We start from the raw sequence: 19,993 nt of genomic DNA, 5'->3' as shown, positions 1-19,993 counted from the left end.
TTCCTCCAGGCCAAAAGACCATCATGTAAAGCTCAAGCATTATGTAGTCAAGTTTAAGCTTTTGGTGCAAAAGAGTTTGACTAAGTGAAATATCCTTACATTATGATTGAAAAAAATTATGTATATGTTATATGATAACTTACCACTGGGATTTTTAAAGGTCACAACTGCTTTTCTTAATTCTGGTATTAATTCTATGGTAAAGTCATTTTCAGAAAGACTTGTAATGTTCTCCACCAAAAGAGTCAAAACATCTTGTTTAATCTCATCTGGAAGGTTCTCCAAGACCACAGCACTTGACTCTTGAGGCTTCTTCACATCCAAATCAGTTTGAGGGGCACTTTGATCTTCAGGCAAAATAAAAGTGACACATATTTATAAAATATTATTGCAGGATGTAAAAAAGGATGATTAAAAGCATTAAAGGATGATTTTTTTGTAAAGTCAGTTAACAGTATCAACTACTGTTAACCAACAAAATAATGTTTTGTATAATTTATTAAAAAATATATTTTACATTGAAGACAAATGTGTTAAAAAGTACATAAGCAATAATAGTATGATAACCTAACTAATAAAAGATCACATGCATGTATGCAGTCAGAGACCAAAGTCCAGATGATTTACTCACTTGGTTCCTGATATCCACATGCCTGGTCCACCTGAAAGCACAGCATTTACAGTCAGTGTTGGGAAAGTAACTTTTAAAAGTAATGCATAACAATATTGCATTACTCCCTGAAAAGTAACTAATAGTGTTACTTTTTATGTTTTAGTTTTCTCATCTAGGCTGGGCTTGTTTTTTTGTTTTTTGTTTTTTTTTAATAAACATTAATAAACATCAACAAAAATTTATATTTTTGCAGATGTAAATGCCCTTTTAAGAATGAATAAGCCTCAGGCTGAAGGAAAGGAAAATTCACATCTGACTGCACAGTAGAGGATGCAGCTCAAACAAAACTTTCAGCTGTGCTGCCATTCTGGATTGCAGAAGAACAGGACACAGGAGAAGAAATGTGATGTTTAACTAAAGTCATTTTTGCTTATTAATATGATTGAATTGGATCATCGAAGGTCAGCAGAAAAGACATTGATTAATAAAATGAGATTAAATACAAAATATATTTGTGTAATTTAATTATTGCAGGTTTGCGTAATATTCTGAGTTTGTATTCATTTACTGAATCTGTTTTTGTGCAAGTGAGATGAGTAAGTTCATGCTCACATTTAGTCTAAAACTACAATAACCGTCATGTTCACAGCGCACACAACGCCTCTGCGTTATTATTATTCCAGTAGGTCCCAAAATAGCCTACATGTTCTAAAATGCATGGCAATGAGTGACAACAGGGATTTTACTTTTATTCTTATTCATTACTTGCAAAGTATGCAATTGTCAGGTTTTTGTCACATTTAGTCTAAAATACAATAATCGTCATGTTCACAGCGCACACAACGCCTCTGCACCTCGGTCCCGATTTCTCTCAACATGGAGAGGTGTCAGTTAATAAATGTGAAATCAAAGTAACTTACGTTATTTATTTTAAAAGGTACCTCATATTTTGTTGTAAATTTAAGAGTAATGCGTTACTTTACTAGTAAAAAAGTAATCTGATTATGAAACTCATGTTACTTGTAATGCATTACTCCCAACACTGTTTACAATTATGTAAATGACGAGCACTACTTAACAAGTTATTTGTTTTCAATTTGTTTCAAACAATATAGAGAAATGACAACCATCTTTATATAAACTCCAAAAGGCATGTACGTCTCAACCATAACTGAATTAATATTTTATGATAGACCATTTTGTTAATTTTGTTTGACCTGCAATCTAAATTATTTGATTTTAAAAGCCACTAAGCTAAGGTTTTATTGTAAAAACATTGTGGTCTTAAATCTGCATTTTGTAATATGTCTACTCACTCTTTGTCCAGTGCTGTCTGCCTGTTCCTCTACATCGCTGGGTTTGTACACTTTCAGCTTGATTTTCTGACTGTCAATAGTAATAAAGTGTTCTTCCTGGGAGAGTACGGCATCTCGGACTTAAACACAAACAACCAGACTTAGTCAGATACATCACAACACTTTAAAGCTGTAGTCTACGATGTTGAAAATCGGTCGAGAAAGCATGAGACGGTTGGGAAGTTTTAAAAAACTCATCCCGCCCCTCCACACACACCCCCCTCCCCTCTGTGCTACCTGATCCCTCCCACCGGGAAACGACCTGAACAACGTCACTCAGTCAAGCTGTGATCACCGGTAGTAAACATCGGCGCATCTTGTTCAAATTCCGATCGGCTCGAACAGAAACCCGCTAGGCCTACTGAAATATATTCAAGCACTTCAAGAAATATAATTACTTTGACCCGTGATAGGCGACGCTGAACGGCTAACATTCCAATGCCGACCGGCAGCATAAGCATGTTGTCAGACTGATAAAAAGCTATTTATGTAACATCTCACACCATAAAAGTATAAATAAATGCTTACCTGCTCAACAAAAAGTCAGCCGTGTCAGCGTCGGTTTTTTCGGTTTGTTTTTTCTCCATTGCTGAGCTGATGCTACTTTGCTAGCTACCATAGACTGTCAGCTGCTTGCCCGCGAAATTTCATGTCGCAGGAGGGGGGCGGGGTGGGGTGCGTTGGGGCGGAGACGCGAGCGTCAAGTGGAGCGGGGGATTGGATGAGAGCAGTTGACCAATGTAAGCTGTCCGGCCGGACAGCTTACATTTGTCAACTTCTCTGCAGCTGTACACCCAATAGAGTGAATGGATTTTTTTCATTCTTTTTTCTCTTCATATTGTTAGGATTGTACTGTAGAACCATAACCAGCATCTAAACGAGGTTATTAATAATGAACAATCTTTGAAATCGTAGACCATAGCTTTAAGACAAAGAACATACCACAATAAACAACAACAACACAGAGTTTTATGTTGTTACGTGATATAGGCTATAAGCTCACAATTCTTCCAGTAGGTCCCAAAATAGCCTACATGTTCTAAAATGCATGGCAATGAGTGACAACAGGGATTTTACTTTTATTCTTATTCATTACTTGCAAAGTATGCAATTGTCAGGTTTAGCCTGCTAAGTATTCATAACTTTTTACTTTTCTTTAAAAGGATGACAACAGTGGCTATAAGAGTAGTAATCGGAAGATTCACAGATTAGCCTAGGCTAATTCGTTAGAGTTTAATCGCACTTAATTTGTATTTGAACCTGAAATTACCTTACGTGTCTCGACAGCTTTATTACATTCCCAGATAGCAACAATGTTTCTGCCCAGATCTGGTCCACATCTGGCCCACGTGGAAAGATGATCTGGCCCACATGCAGCGTGGAATGATGGCACTTGGGCGGACTGCTCCTGTTTGCCAGATCTGGGCCACAAGCAGGCCATAGCAATGCCACATGTCAGCCAAGAGCAAAGAAATAAACCAGAACTGGACCTTATCGGAGCCACAAAGTCTGTGTATGTTAAATATGGAGTCATTTCAGCCTTAATAAGCCTGTTAACAAGCAGAATCACTGAAGGAAAGAAGAGAGCAGAAAAAAAGATGAGCAGAAACACAAGAACTACAACTGACTTCCAGACACAGTCTTAGATGAAATCAACTGAAGATAAAAGAAGACATTAAATCTCTCAAGATCTCAGCAGAGGAGGATTAAACAACTGCACAAACAGCATTACCAGCTTCACTTATTACTAACCAGACTGAATTAATTCTGTCAGACGTCTACAGAAGTTCTTATTGAGAATTAACAGAGGTTTAACTCTAATGTGTTACATGTGAAGTCACCATAATGGCGATTAGTGTTTCCATTAGTTGGGCTCTTAACTCTTATTTATTCTTTTGTCTTTTTTGGCTGCTGTGACAGTGTGTTTGTAAAACACATTTGCAGCAGCAAAGCTAAAGGGAAATGAGATGAGATGAGATGAGATGAGATGAGATGAGGTGATGGTTACCTGTTAATGGATTTATAATCATCATGAAATAACCTGATTTACTCATGTCATTGGAATCTAACCAAACCTAACCATTTTATTTAACCATTAATACATTTATGATACAATCCCTGTATTCCAGCAGTACTGCAGCAATCAGATTCTTCTAACAACCATGAACACAACAAATTAGTCTAGAGTGAAACACACAGACATCAACAATCAGCGTATGAATCTCAACAATGGTGACAATCAAAAGTGCCATGCTGCAATGCATGCTGGGTACCAGCATAGTACAAAACTCCCAGCATGCACTGCAGGCATGAATAAATTATGCAGCTGAATTGTCCTATTGTTTTGTTTAACCCTAAATATTTGGTTTTATTTTTTGCTGTTGTTTTTGTAGTGACATTTAGTAGCTTTTTTGTGATGTTCAGAGTTGATCCGATTATCTGAATATTTTGTTGACTGTCACCATTGTTGAGATTCATACGCTGATTTCTGATCTCTCTGTGTGTCAGATAAGATTACATTTTTATGCTTGTGTTCGTTAAAATCTAAATGATTGCTGCAGTACTGGTGGATCTAATGCAGCAAGACATAATTTGTAATGTAGACTAAATGTGACAATGGCACAACAGAATTGTTAAATTCAATTGACATTGATTCAGGCTACTTCATGATCATTATAAAACCATCAACAGGTAACCATCATCACCTGATATCATTTCACTTTAGCTTCCTTTGCTACTGCAAATTTGTTTGACACACACTAACTTCTAAAGAACTTCTAAAAGAGTTTCCAACTAATGGAAACACTAATCACTGTTATGGTGACTTCAAATGAAACATATTAGAGTTAAACCTCTGTTAATTCTCAATAAGAACTTTTTTGATGTCTGACAGAAATAAAGTAAATCTGGTTAAAGTCAGCCTGGTTAGTAATAAGTGAAGCTGGTAATGCTGTTTGTCTGATAGTTCTCACCCCCTGCATGCAGAATTTACGATGCTGTCTTCTGGTTCCCGCTTTAGTCAGCAATCCGCCAAAACAAATAGATATAAATTCTCCTTTGTACCCTCTGCTATCTCTCTGCTTAACTCTGTAAAAAAGAGGTAACATCTGTACATAAGGTATACTGAACTTAAATTTTAAATGTTTGTGGTATTCATTTATCCACTTGTCTGATCTTGTATTTTATTTTCAATTATGTTGTTGCCTTGTTGTCATGTACTGTATGTTAACTTCTTTGCTACTGCAGCAAAACTAATCGCCCCTCTGGGACAAATAAAGGTCTTGAACTTAAACTTGAAAATGCTGTTTGTGCAGTTCTTTAATCCTCCTCTGCTGAGATATTGAGAGATGTAATGTCTTCTTACATCTTCAGTTGATTTCATCTTAGACTGAAGTCAGGTGTAGTTTTTGTGTTTCTGCTCATCTCTTTTTCTGCTCTCTTCTTTCCTTCAGTGATTCTGCTTGTGAACAGGCTTAAAGGATTAGTTCACTTTTAAAAAAAACTTTTACTGATAATTTACTCACCCCCATGTCATCCAAGATGTCCATGTCTTTCTTTCTTCAGTCGAAAAGAAATTAAGGTTTTTGATGAAAACATTCCAGGATTTTTTTCCATATAATGGACTGCAATGGGCCCCAAACGGTTCACGGTCCAAATGACAGTTTCAGTGCAGCTTCAAAGGGCTTTAAACGATACCAGACGATGAATAAGGGTCTTATCTAGCGAAACGATCGGTCATTTAAAAAATAAATCAAAAAGTTTAAGTTTTATAAGCACAAATGCTCGCCTTGCTCTGTTCTGTGATGCGCGTTCGTTTTTTTACTTTTATAAAAAATAAACTTTTTGATTTATTTTTTAAATGACCGATCGTTTCGCTAGATAAGACCCTTATTCATCGTCTGGTATCGTTTAAAGCCCTTTGAAGCTGCACTGAAACTGTCATTTGGACCTTGAACCGTTTGGAGCCCATTGCAGTCCATTATATGGAGAAATGTTTTCATCAAAAACCTTAATTTCTTTTCGACTGAAGAAAGAAAGACTTGGACATCTTGGATGACATGGGGGTGAGTAAATTATCAGCAAAAGTTTTTTTAAAAGTGAACTAATCCTTTAAGGCTGAAATGACTCCATATTTAATATACACAGACTTTGTGGCTCCGATAAGGTCCAGTTCTGGTTTATTTCTTTGCTCTTGGCTGACATGTGGCATTGCTATGGCCTGCTTGTGGCCCAGATCTGGCAAACAGGAGCGAGATGCAAATTACGGGGCAAATAAAGAACCTGCTCCTTCTTACCTGACTGAAACCGTTAATATGCGGCTGCGTCTCACATATGCCCCAGGAGCCTCTGAAGTTTATTCAGTGGGACCCTTTCTCACCTCTAAGCACCGACCGGACACATTCCAGTTGAGAAACGTGTAAACCAAGTCCACCTCCGTACTGGAAAAAAGCTCCTCAGTCCGTAGACGAGTTACTCTTCTCCAGTTGACCCGAAAAACCCAACTGGCTATGTAGCACTCGAAGGGAGGGAATTGTACTGAGACTTCGACCCCTCAATGCAAGACACAGGATGGCCCATGTTTGCGGAGGAGTGGATATCTGAAGTACGCGTCCTTCAGATCCCATGCTGCAGACCATTCATAGGGATGGGCATTAGTAATGCGTACTATGTAGTAACTTGAACGGAGGCTTAAAAAAGGGTCCGAATCAAACACACAGATCCCTGATGGTCTAACTCACTATAGTCTGAGTACAATGAAGAACAGGCCTCACTTAGAAGCCTATTTTCATATCAGCTGGAGGAACGGCTCGATCGCAACCTTCGCCAGTAAGAAGTGAGGACCACACACACAGCAGCACCATTCGGAACACAGAAGTGTAACAAACAGCGCTGCACATGGGCGGGTGCCGGACGAACTGAATCGTCTAGTCTAGTCTGATGATACAAGAACCGGCTGAGTCAGTCGGGAGCACCTTTCAGTGCTGCAACGGACCAACACAGGGGGCTCAAGTATCAGAGACGTACTCAAGTGAGGCAGCAGGTTAGAGACAGGGACCCAGCTCGGAAGGCCCGAAGGCGGCCCGAAGCAAGGTCTGAGTTGTAAAACACCTGTCTCTAGGTAGCGGCAGAATACGTGAGAAGGCGTGACTGGGTCCTCGAACGCACTCAATGCCAGCTAGTGGTGCAACGGATCATCATTGATCCGTGATCCGTCCGGATCAATATCTTCGGTTCGGCACACACGTGATCCGCGGATTGATTTATGAAAAAAAAAGAAAGTTGTGCGCATGTTCAGTCCACACACAGCGTGGTCATGGAGAGCGGAGGAACAGAGGAGCTTGAATGCCCCGCGTCATTTAAATCCCCTGTATGGGAGCATTTTGGCTTCCCTGTCAAATATGATGATGAAGGAAAGAGGTTAGTGGATAAAACCGTGACGGTGTGTAGGTACTGTGGCACAAGAAAGCCATATGACAGTAGGGCTGTCAATGAATATTCTAAATTCGAATATATATTCGAATAGTTTTAAAAAACAGAATATCGAAGGTGAAAATTAATATTCGAATGTGGAAAACACGCCCGCGGTAACAGAGACGCGGCTGTCTGCTTTGCGAGTGGGCGCGCTGCCTGAGGGGTCAGGGACAGGTAATTTTATTTAACGTTAAACAGAAACATTACTAAAGTGTACGCTACTGTACTGACTGAATAGATATTGCATGAATAAGGTAGGTTAGATACAGCATTTTTATGCACTGTCTGCAGGCTTCCACTGGTTTGATTATTTGCCGTTTCATGTCAAGGAAAAGTTCCATGTTTACCACAGCACAGCTCGCTCGGAGCGTTCAATGTCAGTTCTATATACTGTAAAACTTCAATTAATGTTAATAATATTTGTTTCAATCACTGAATGAAGCCTGCTATATTTGGGACAAGAGTCGTGACCTTAAATTGCTTGCACAAAACTCTTGATCAGCACTCAACATTTGCTTATATTTGTTGTTCATTTAAACCGTTATGAACCGCAGAGAGCGTGACGCCTCATTCGCGCCGCAAAACCTCCAGACGCGTGTAAACGCGTCTTTACATTGACTTAACATTGAAATCACTCGCGCCAGACGCTCTATTCACGTTTGGTGTGAACGCAGCATGGGTGAGGACGAGAGAGAGAAAGAGTGCCTGCGAGTGCGAGCAAGCGAGCGAGAGTGAGGTCTGCGGTCTTGGCCATTAGTTGATTTACTTGTTTTTGTGTAGGTAATACGTTGTCAAATATGTTTAAACTTAAATAAACTACCTATACAAGTAGTTATGTCTCTTTGTATTAATTTGTCCTGTTATTGAAGTAATGCATTGACAAAATGCGCAACCAGATGTTTGAATAGTTTGAATGTGTTTTTTTAGAGGGAATATTCGAACGTTATTTTTGAGCAATTTTGACAGCCCTATATGACAGTGGAAACACATCAAGCATTGGTCCATGTTTAAAGGAAGGAGATATGCCTTTTTATGTTGCACTTTAAGTTGCTTTTCATTAATTATGTTAAAAAGAAGATATTATGCCTTGTGCACTTTAAGTTGATTTTATACATTTTAATTTAATCATTTAAAAGTATTAATAAACAAAAAAAATTTTTAGTGTGTACAGTAGTGCTACAACTAAGAGAGGCAGCGGAACCACAGATACCACAGACTTCAGGCAACAAACAGGGACCCAGCTCGAAAGGCCCGAAGGCAGCCTGAGACAGGGTCTGAGTGTGTAGTGTAATTAGGGTTGGGTACCGAAACCCGGTTCCAATAGGGAACCGGTTCCGACGTAAACGGAAGTAACCAGACCGAATAAGAACGAAACTTTCGGTGCCTGATTTCGGTGCCTGACGTTTTTTACCGCCCCCTATAAAACATCTCGCGGCACGAATGATCCAATAATAAAACATCTCCAGTTAACCAGCAGAGCATTCATTTAGTTCGTTTGTTAAATAAGAGACGATCAAGCGCTGAAATGTGTTTTTTTAAATCAAGTGATCAAAGTGCTCGTTGCCGCTGCGATCAGTGGCGCGGATACAGTGTTTTCTCTTGGCTCGCGCACACCGCACTGTCTTCACTCGGACGCGCGCTTCAATACGTTGCGGAGATCGATCTATTTATGAGGCGCCGTCTATATGATTATGTGCGCGGAGAGTTTGTGTGTGCGTGCTCGCGTCTCAGATGAGTATGTGCGCGGAAAGTTTGTGTGTGTGTGTTTGTGTGTGTGTGCTCGCGTCTCAGATGAGTATGTGCGCGGAGAGTTCCGCGCGTCTCGTGTGTGTAGAGTTTGCGTGTGTGTGCGTGAGAATTGTGCATTTCATTAGTTTGAGCATTCAGCAGTATACATGTATGTGTGACTACCTAGTAGCCTATAGGTGTATGCAAGGTTTTCATATGTGCGTGAATGAAGTTTGATTTAAGCCCTAGACGGCGCCTCATATCTATTCGTTCTGGTGAAATCTCAAAATATAATGGACACAAAGTGTCCCTGCTTGATATACAACTGTCACAGGTCGGGGTGGGCCAAGCCAGACTGCACCCACCCCTGGAAACCGGGTACCACCTCGAGGAACGTGTCAAGGACCAGACAGACAAGGGAATAAAGGAATAACAGTTTTCTTTATTAAGTTAAAAGCAGTAATTTGAAGAATCCTAATTAAAATCTTCTTTCTTGTCACCAGAGGGAATTCGATGGCCCCCTGGACCGTAGAGGGGAGAACGATTGTGGCGGCCCTGCAGCTCGTTGGAGGGCGATCAGGAGGAAACTCACACCGTCTAGGTAGGTCACTGGGTAAGTACTCTTTACAGGACTCAAGAGGAAGTCGTGGTTATACGGACCCCATTCGGACTGGAACCAGGTAAGTACTCATGGGCGGGAGTGGAACAAGTCCCGGATGCTGCCCCAGAGGTAAGTACCCAGGGAGCGGTTGCCTCAGACTCGGACAAAGCACAGGGACACAGGTGGCGAGCGGACCGGGCCAGGAGGGGAACCAGGTAAGTATATCCCGGTAAGTGTCCTTTGCCAAACCAGTTAGAACGGGGGCCTTTAGCCGAGACGTGAGGGAACCTTGGACAACAGGAAGACACTTCGATCGAGGCACGTGCCGCAGCTATTCCTTTTCCTTCTCAACAGGGGCAGCGGCTTGCAACATAGGCATGGAGGGCCACCAGGCAGAAGAACACTTTGAGCGAGACGCTCCCCTTCAGCTGTGTACTGCAACAATACACCAGAATTCAACGGTTCAGCGGTACACAAGCGCTCAACAGTGATACCTTCTCTCTTTCTGAACAGGGCGGAGGCCTTCAATGGGGCATGTGGAGACCACCAGGCGGGGAGGACACTTTGAGCGAGACACTCCACTTCGGCTGTGCGCTGTAACCAGGTAGCAGGGTTTAACTATTCAACAGCACAATAAACATTCAGTTGAAATACCTTCTCTCTTTCTGAACAGGGCAGAAGCTTTCGATGGGGCGTATGAAGACCACCAGGCGGGGCGGACACTTTGAGCGAGACACTCCACCTCGGCTGTGCGCTATAACCAGGTAGCAGGGTTTAACTATTAAACAGCATATGAAACATTCAGCTGCAATACCTTCTCTCGTTCTGAACAGGGCAGTGGCTTTCGTTAGGAGCGTGTGGAGACCACCAGGCGGGGAGGATGCTTTAAGCGAGACGCTCCGCTTCAGCTGTACACTGTAACAATGCAACAGGATTTAACCATTCAACAGTAGATGAAACATTCAGCTGCAATACCTTCTCTCATTCTGAACAGGGCAGCGACTTTCGATAGGAGCGTGTGGAGACCACCAGGCGGGGAGGATGCTTTAAGCGAGACGCTCCGCTTCAGCTGTACACTGTAACAGTGTAGCAGGGTTTAACAGTTCAACCGTAGATGAAACATTCAGCTGCAATACCTTCTCTCGTTCTGAACAGGGCAGCGGCTTTCGTCAGGAGCGTGTGGAGACCACCAGGCGGGGAGGATGCTTTAAGCGAGACACTCCACTTCAGCTGTACACTGTAACAATGTAGCAGGGTTTAACAGTTCAACAGCATATAAAACATCCAGCATTAACAGAGCCGGGCTATCTCAAAATGGTAAGTTGGGCGCTTGATATATCAAAACCTTCCTTGGAGATGGCGAGTGAAAGACTGTAAGGAGAGAGTGCACAGCAGACTACTATTACTTCTCCACACGATGAACTTCACTCCATAACACAAACCGTGTGAATCGTCACTTCAGGCACTGCATTCCACTCGCACACCGTGCATTCGGGCCAGCACTCACCCACCGGTCTTTCTCCCACCAGATCGACTCTAGTCTCTCGCAAGGGCTCAACTTCTCTCCAGAGACAGCAGAAAACGGGTGCAGCGATCGTCACATTCAGCGAGGAGCAGACAAAAGTTGGAGACAGATCAACAATTCACTCGGTGTACTAGTTCACTTGTGCCACACACTTTCCAAACTCTCAACACCACTTCAGTGTTAGTGCATATAAACAACGAATCCGATACTCATCACTTTACGTCTTCCCCACTGCTGACGATATTCCTTGGGTTTTCGTTGATAAATACTTCACTCTCTTCTTTCCACTTCTCAGCTTCAATCTTCAAAAATAAAAAAACATAAAAAACTACGAATGCGGATTAGAACCCAAAACCTCTGACACGCTTGACTAAAGTTCAAGTTCAGCTGCCAGTGTTCCTCTTCGGGTAAGTCTAGTATTTTAATGCCAACTGCAAATCTTGCATATCAAGTATGAAGTATATCAATATCAAGTATATTTATATGAGGCTATACTGTGTGTGTTAAATATTTCTGCTCAGTGTCAGATATTTCTCTGTTTTGTAAAAGTCATAATATGAGAAGACAAAATTTTGATCTTAACTCAAGTGTTTTGTGCTACATCAGTAGCATTTTAAAGGGCACAATTTTTCATTTAATCAGAAATCAGAAAATCTTTTTTCAGAAAATCACACACACACACACACACACACACACACACAGAGGTATTATTTTTTTGATAAAGTGTGTGCGGTTTAGTTTTCTTAAGTACCGTTTCAAGAACCGTTTAAGCACCGGAACCGTTTGAAAAATACCGAGTAGGTACTGGTATCGGATAAAACCCAACCCTAAGTGTAATCCTCACCGTAATCCTCAGATCACCCAAACCATGCGGCACTCCAGACTTCCCCTGGGAAGTTGACCCAGAGGGAGCTCTAGAGTGGGGCATAGGAGTGGGGACTCCACCTTCGCGTTTAACGAAGGCGAGTGTCGATCTTAACACCGAGATGTTCCCGCAGTGAGAACATGAATCATCCTCGAGAGCTGCTTCAGCGTGCTGTAAGCCCAAACACGTGATGCATCTATCATGACCATCTGAGGGGGACAGAGCACCCAGAAATGCATGGATGGAATGGCATCTTGAAAAAGACGCAAACACACCTCTTTTAGGAATGGGACCCGTCACCAGTGCCGGAGCACACAGGGGAACAACCGCGGCAACACTTTACAGTGAAGCACTCACTATTTCTGCCCTCAACCTGCCGTCAACAAACACTCTTTTATAAAAATGCTGTTAAAACAGCAGTTGAGAGCTTCCGTAGTTCGCGATCACCGTTTCACGCACACCAATGTCCATTGGCTCGTTTTTACAATACTCGAAGATGACAGGCTCCCTAGCATGATCCCAATCAGTCGACACGTCGACTATGTCGAACGTGCCCGACTGAAAGGGAACCCGTTGATAAAACCAGTCTGACTGAATCATTCATGAATAGAGCTGATTTAGTTCTCGAGTTCAAATCACTGATTCAAAAATCCTGTCGCTGTTTTAGCTAATTTCCATGTTTATTTCTGGAGCTGCTGGTGTGTTAAACTTATTATTCACTCAGTGAATAATTAATAATAATAATAATAATAAATTATGAGCTTTTGAATCAAATCTACAAGATGCAGCTCCAGATTTTTGGTGAAGTGTGCATTACCTTGCACATAAGTGGAGAGAGAGCCTGCAATAAAGCCTTCATCAAGTAAAGATCTATCTCAGATCAACAGTGTCTTAGGAAAGACTAAATGGTCTGCCAATGCTGTCTATTGAACACGATTTAGAAAGACAGCTTGATTTCAAAGATCTGATCAATAATTTTGCTATGAGAAAAATATGGCACTTGGCACTTGGGGAATAAGAAACTGCAAGTTGACAGCTTATTTTATATGACAGCTTATAAGACATACAGAAGTCTGTGTATGAGACGGTACAGTTGTGTTGTGTTGTACTTATGCAGTATGCAATTATTTGTTTATAGTTATAAATGCATAATTTCAAACTTTCAAATTTAGTTATTTATTGTCTCTTATTGAATATGCAACAATTGCTATGCTTATAGATAATGATTGTTGTTACATGTGTACATGGGTTTGGGAATTGGGGTAAATTAGCCAGGGGGCCCAGAAACCCTAGAAGCGCCCCTGTACTCATGCATCATTTACTCAATCAAACAGTTGACAGTATGGCTACTGTCAACTGTTTCATTACCAACATTCTTAAAATGTCTTATTTTGTGTTATCATACAGGTTTGGAACATTTAATTAATTTTCAATTAAATGCTCAAATTCTTATTTTACAGTGTTACAATATTACGATATATTTCTTATTTTATGTAATGTTAAAAATTACAATTAAAAAAACGTATTATTTTATACCCTGGGGAATGTGCCCTATGCATAGTGTGATGAATGCTGGGGATTTATCTTTTTGTTTGGCTTTGGTTCCGCCCATCTAAACCTTTCTGCAGCACGTTTTCGTTGTATGGACTGAAGGCAGGGATAATTGATCTCACCTGGAGTGGAAGACATTTAAGAGAGGAGAGGTGAGAGAATGGGGGCTCGACAGTGGTAACGTGACTGGCTTTCTGCGCTCGGGAAAGAAATGGGGACGCTTGGTGTTGCTCGAGACCGCTAGGGTTTGTCCGGCAACGAAGATAGCTAGCTAGCTAGATAGATTGTATCTGTGTAGTTAGATAATAATGGGACTGGGTGTGTAGGAGCGCAGGCCACATGTTCCAGGACTGGTTTTAAGAGCTGTGTTGCCCAAAGAGACATTGTGATTCAAAAAGAGAAGCGTGCTGCGCAAAGACGATTAATTAATGCCAGTGCCATTGTGATTAATTGCTGTGACTGCGGGGACGGGAATAACGCATAGACAGTATAAGAAATGGACACAGCGACCCCATTGGATTCAAAGGAGAAAAGTGAAGTCAATTAGAAGCACTCACTTCCTGATGGCTGACCGTACTGCACAGACTCAAACTGAGCTTGACGACATAGATGTGACGTGAGCAACCCATCTGTCTTCTAGTAGCTGTGCCAAGAGAAATCTAAATCATTCCCTTCCGAAATTTGCAGAGACGGAGAGCGTGAGTAGGAGGTGTCCATGAGCTAGGAGCAGGAGCAACTTTTGCTAAGTATTCTGATTAATTACTTTGTCATTTTGCCTCCACGTCCCCCCGATTGCCCGCGAGCTTCTCCTCCTGTCCATATGGTCATTTCTCTACTGTGCGACAGAGAGTCACGTGGTTATGACGCAATCGTTAGCCTATTTTTACAAAAACTGCTTCTACGGGGCCATAACGTAAGATACAAGGTAATGGAGCCTTTTATACATTTTCGTGTTTCTTTAGAAATAAATAATGGACAAATGGAGTCTTTAAACGCCTCAGATGTAAAGTTATTCGCTGTCAAAGTGACGCCAAAATGAATGGGAGTCAATGGAATGCTAACAGCAGGTGGGCGTCTGCTAATCAATGGCGGCGCCCGGAAAAGCTTCAATGTTTTATGAAACATTGGCCCCCTGGAATAACGCAAAGAAGAGTGCATGCTTTCTCTGTGGACAATTCGGCACGGCTGATTCCTTTCCCTAGACCCCGGGATGGGGTCTTGTTTCCTGGAAATGGGGAAGTGTTTTATATTTTAATTCTTTCATGTGTGGTGTGAGTGTGTATGTTGTAGTTTTGAGTTTTAGAAGTTGTATGGACTTACTTCGTGTACACTGGACAGGGGACGTGCTGATTTTTCCACTAGATAAACTGATTGCTGTTTGATCACGATTTCTATTGTGGTGTGTGGGGCAGAGGATAACTGGAGTGCAGTGTAGTGACATTTTGGAGTTTCACTTGTGTATCGCCATTTGTCCTAGTGGAAGCGTACTGAGTAAATGTTTGTTGAACTTGTTTAAATGCTGCTTTACATAATGGGTATATTAATTTGTCAATAAAGTGATATTTTTCCATAAAGTCCTGTGTGATGTACCCTCTGTCCTCCATAAAATCTGGTTAAACCTCTTTAAAGAAATTGAAAGGTTTACTACAATATTAGGCTATTTTAAATATAGATATTTTTTTAAACTCTAACTTTGTGCTTACTCAAAGAGTAACAAAATCATCCCACTTATTCTAGAACGGTTAATTCGTTTAATGTGAACATTTCTGTATTTCTTCTTATCGCAATATTTATCGCAGAAAAGAAAATATCGCAATGCTATTGGTGTCAAATCATTCACTTACAGTTGGGGCGTTCAAACGGTGGGCTGCGTCTGCCTTCTGCAAAACAAAACACAAACAAGGACTGTTAGTAAATCTGAAGTACACAAATGCTAGTCTGGTCTACGCTGGTCTAGATACAAATGCTAGATCTAGTCTGAATTTCAGACTAGATCTAGCATTTGCATCTGATTACACAGTAATATTTCATTAGCACGTCAACTTGCTTGACTTATAACCGTATCAACAAAGAAAACAAAAACATGCCTAGAATCAAAACAAAAAATATATAAACAAGTTAACTTTTTTTCTAATTTAGCCTAGGCTACTCTCTTTTTCTCTCGCTTTCGAACAGATAGATTTGTGTAACGCCAAATAACACACACACAACTGCGCAGTTACACAAGTCAGAAAAGCAACACTGAAACGCACATTAAGTATATCTAATGAATGAAAAACGGCCTACAGTTAGTCTAAATGATCGAGACAGATGATCATTTGACTCAATATTTAATTCTGATGAAAAAATAAAGATACAAGAAGGCTGACACATCTGGTTTGCAAAGTAAATTCTTACCAGAACTACGCGCCATCGACCAACGACTTGGAAGTAAAAACGAAAGTATTTGACTGAAGGTGAAATGAGCACGAATAACTTAACTGCGTCCTCCTGTGGACACTTTAAGGAACGAAAAATAATTTCATGTTCAATAACTGTGATTGTCATCATCCATCTTATTTTGCTGACTTCAGCGTTTCTTTCTGTCAGCAAAATATAACACGCATATAATACTATGATATAATCAATGAAAACACCAAGCCGGTTAAAACTGTACAACAAAACGATCAAATCCTACAAAATTGATTACTACTTTATTTGCTGGGGGGAAAATGCACCCAAAATGTTCATAGGCATAAAGATTTTATAATAATTATTCAGCAAATAAACATCATAGCTTAAAACAGAGATTTTAAACACAATCACAGTGAAATACATCTGCAAAACTAGTTGTTATATTTATTTCTTAAATGACTAAGTGTTTGTTCTACAAGAGGTGAATCTTGTCTCATTTACAAGGTTTTGAATTAGAAATTAATGTAGCCTACTTGAGATGATGGTAAATGCATCAACTTTAATTGAAATTCTTCCTTCTTCATGACTGATCGCTACTCCCTGTCCTGAATTACAACAAACAAGACTTAACACACACTCATCATACTTTGATTAATAGTTTTCACAAAAAAAAAAAATTCAGCTGGATTTTTTAGTTGTGATTAATAATCATCCTTGCAGAAAATTGGACTGGAAAGGAAATATTTTAAATGAATTAAAGAGAAAAATGAATGAAAATGAAAAAATGAAAAATGAGACACATGAATTAAAGAGAAAAATTATTAGAGAAAGACCAAACTATAAATTAATATCACAAAGCACACAAATAAATAAAAGCACACAAATATCTCTGAGGTTTAATCTGTATCTCAATCATATTTACGTCAATTTGTGGAAAAGTTTTAGTCTCATTTAGTCAGAGAAAGAAAAAAATATATATATATATTTAGGGGTTAACAGTTTAGGACCCAAGGACCAGATGTTTGAAAGAAGACCCGGAGTCAGAATTATAAAAAATTGAAGAAAAGTTTTACTGAAGATAGTTTGCAGTTTCATCAGCAGAAGTCAGCTTCAAGACTCACACAGGAGTTTGTAGGCCGTCCTGCTTACAGTTACAAAGATCACAGCAGTTATACCATTTCCAAGGTCTAAGCTACGTCATTGCTTACAGGTTGAATGATTCTCATTGGCTAAGAAATAGATAAACATTACAAACATTGGAGTCAGTCATTTTCCACACATATACAGATAGACTGAAGCATATCTCCATAGATTATGCGGCTGAAGTTCGGCACGTCGTGACCTTCCAGGTCGCAGATTTGGGTTGCTGGGTGCCAGCATATCCCGAACAACAACTCAGTCAATCTCCAATAATGCCAGTGGTTCCTTAACCTGTAACCAAGAAGACTAACACACACACCGACACACAGCTTTTCCAAGGTTGGATTTGGCCAGGCTCTAACTATAAACAGGAGTCTCGTCTCAAAACATCAAGATAATACGTTCTTTCTCAAGGAGAGCTACACTTTAGTCTAAGTAAGGCTTTAACAAAGAAATGGTCCCTTAAACTATAGACTTCAATGACCCCTATTTGTTTTAACACCTTGAAGACCTTCTCAAACACAAAACCAGTCCCCATTTCATTTCTGGAAGCCGGGATAAATAGGCAAGCACTGTTACTGCATTCAGATATCAGATACTGACATTAAAGAATACATGAAAAGAACATTTCAGTAATCACACTGGCAACTTCTATAACAAAGTAAAATCTCCAGAGAAGTCATTCAACTCATTTGATATTTAGAAGGAAAAATATTGATTAATACCTTGATTATAATCACTTATTACATATCCATTGAAGCAGCAGTGGATTCCAATCCACACCCTTCAGTAAGTAAGTATGTATATATATATATACTGTATATCACGTAAAGTGGTTCCCTATGATTACAAGCCAATTAACCACTTTTAGTGCTATTTACCACCATTTTTGTTTGAGGTCCGTTGTGCTGAAGCTTCGGTCTAGGATGAGCAGAGAAACACTGATGATATGCTGGATGTTGCTTTAATTAACAGACAGTAACTGTGTAGTTGCAGATGCAGTGATAGTTAGAGTTTAACAGAGAGAGTTTCACAAAATTAATCCAGGAAATTCTTGTAAAGTAACGTTTTTTTTAAAGTTTTTTGTAAAACATTGTTAAAAAATGATGATATAAATGATTATATGTTACCTTAATTTTTAGTTTTTGTTTGGCAGACGCTTCTGCCAGTCATTGACTGGTTTTTTTTTTAACCCTTTAACTGTCACCCCCCCCCCCCCTTTTTTTCCGCATAGACAAAAAAATCACTATACAAACTTAAATGGTTGTAATTCAAGAATACTTTGGAATATAGACATATGGTTGGTCTTGTTTTTAAGAAGACATTTGCCAGATTATTGTAGAAGTGAAATAAATTATGAAAGTGAAACAGAAAAAACGTTATATAAGTTTGAGTTTATGAAAATCTAGAATGTAAAAATTATTTATATTTTATATAAAATATATATATTACAAAATATATTTTACTCTAAAACTGCTAGAAAATTAAAGCCAAAAATCTAAACAAGTTGTGTTCCAAATTTTAGGTTGATATCTCAAAAAATGAGCTTTCAGTAAGATTTTATTTGGGCGCAGTACCAAACTTTTTCACTAGATAGACAGCCAGCTTCCTTACTGACCATAAAGGCGCCTCCATTTTCATATATGTTTTGAGTGATCTGAACCATGTATTTCCATAATTTCATACAATTTATGAAGTATACATCCTATTCAGAAAAAGTAGTAGTAGTAGTAGTAGTAGCCTTTATTGTCACTTAGTCACAAGTACCAGCGAAATTTGCCATCAACCTGTCCATACAAACATACATACAATATGACAAGGGGGTAGACAGAACAGGAAGACAGAGCATTGAGGAAAAAAATACAGCATAACATGAGGAAAGGTGAGGAGAAAAAAAGGCAACCCCCAGACTATGCTCCTGTAAGGAGGACAGTTTGGGAACAGTAAAAAACATTAGCACATAATCAGTACACAACATGAACACACAAGACTTGGGGAGGGTAGTCAGGGGTGGAGGTAACCCAGCCAAGGCATGCAGCCATCCGGTCCTGCAGCCATTTTTGGCGCTGGTCACAGACCCGCCTGTCAGACTGGTGGTACAAAGCGTCGAAGGCGAGGGATTGGGGGTGGGAAGGGTGATTGCATATCTGTATATATGTAAGAGTTTGTGTATGTGTAGGCCTGGAGAGTCGCTACGCCTGGCATCCTAATCTAGGTGCCTCAGTCCGCAGGATGTCATAGCGATACACAGCAGTTGCCATGGAGTCAACCTTGATCAGGTCCCAGACAGAGTCAACAATCAGCAGGTGTCTGTGGGGAGTGGGGGAAGGAACGCAAGAGCGTCTCGCTGCAGTGCTCTTCCGGGGGAGTTGCTGTTGTTCCAGCAGCAGCCTCGGGCCAAGGCCAGTGCTGGTTAAGGGGGGCCGAAAGCAGATAAGATTGGGGTTGTTTGGTCTTGGGACGAGTAGCCACATTCCAATTTACACAGCTTCTGGTCCATTTTGGTCTCCGAAACGATCCATTTGCCTTTGCAAAGCTTTGAGCTTCTCCATGATGTTATCCATATTGTGGTTCATAGTCACAGTCTGAGTGCTGACAGCTCTGCCCACTGCTTCAATCATGACGGGCAGCCTTGTGGGGTTTTGGACAGCTGTCACCGTCTTCTTAATTCATCGATAAACCAGGGCAATGCCTAATCCAAACAGCAGAAAACCTGTTATCATGGTTCCGAATAGGTAGATATCTTCAA

The 19,993-nt window shown here is 40.3% G+C and overlaps 1 protein-coding gene across 2 annotated transcripts in view; it reads right to left on the bottom strand.

The window, feature by feature from the left end:
• Window positions 1-19,993, bottom strand: part of LOC307152393 (protein mono-ADP-ribosyltransferase PARP14-like) — a 76,674-nt gene that overhangs the window by 14,389 nt on the left and 42,292 nt on the right. For both annotated transcript variants that reach the window (XM_079860975.1, XM_079860976.1), the window contains exons 2-4: window positions 1,930-2,048; window positions 632-662; window positions 144-347 (exon numbers count right to left, since the gene is read on the bottom strand). In XM_079860975.1, coding sequence (XP_079717101.1) covers window positions 144-347; window positions 632-662; window positions 1,930-2,048 — 354 coding nt within the window. The remainder of the gene's footprint in view (window positions 1-143; window positions 348-631; window positions 663-1,929; window positions 2,049-19,993) is intronic.

The sequence above is a fragment of the Squalius cephalus genome, assembly GCF_949319135.1.
Source record: "Squalius cephalus genome assembly, chromosome: 24".
Classification (NCBI taxonomy): domain Eukaryota; kingdom Metazoa; phylum Chordata; class Actinopteri; order Cypriniformes; family Leuciscidae; genus Squalius; species Squalius cephalus.
Note: the sequence above shows the minus strand (reverse complement) of the source record. Positions and strands in the feature narration are given on the sequence as shown.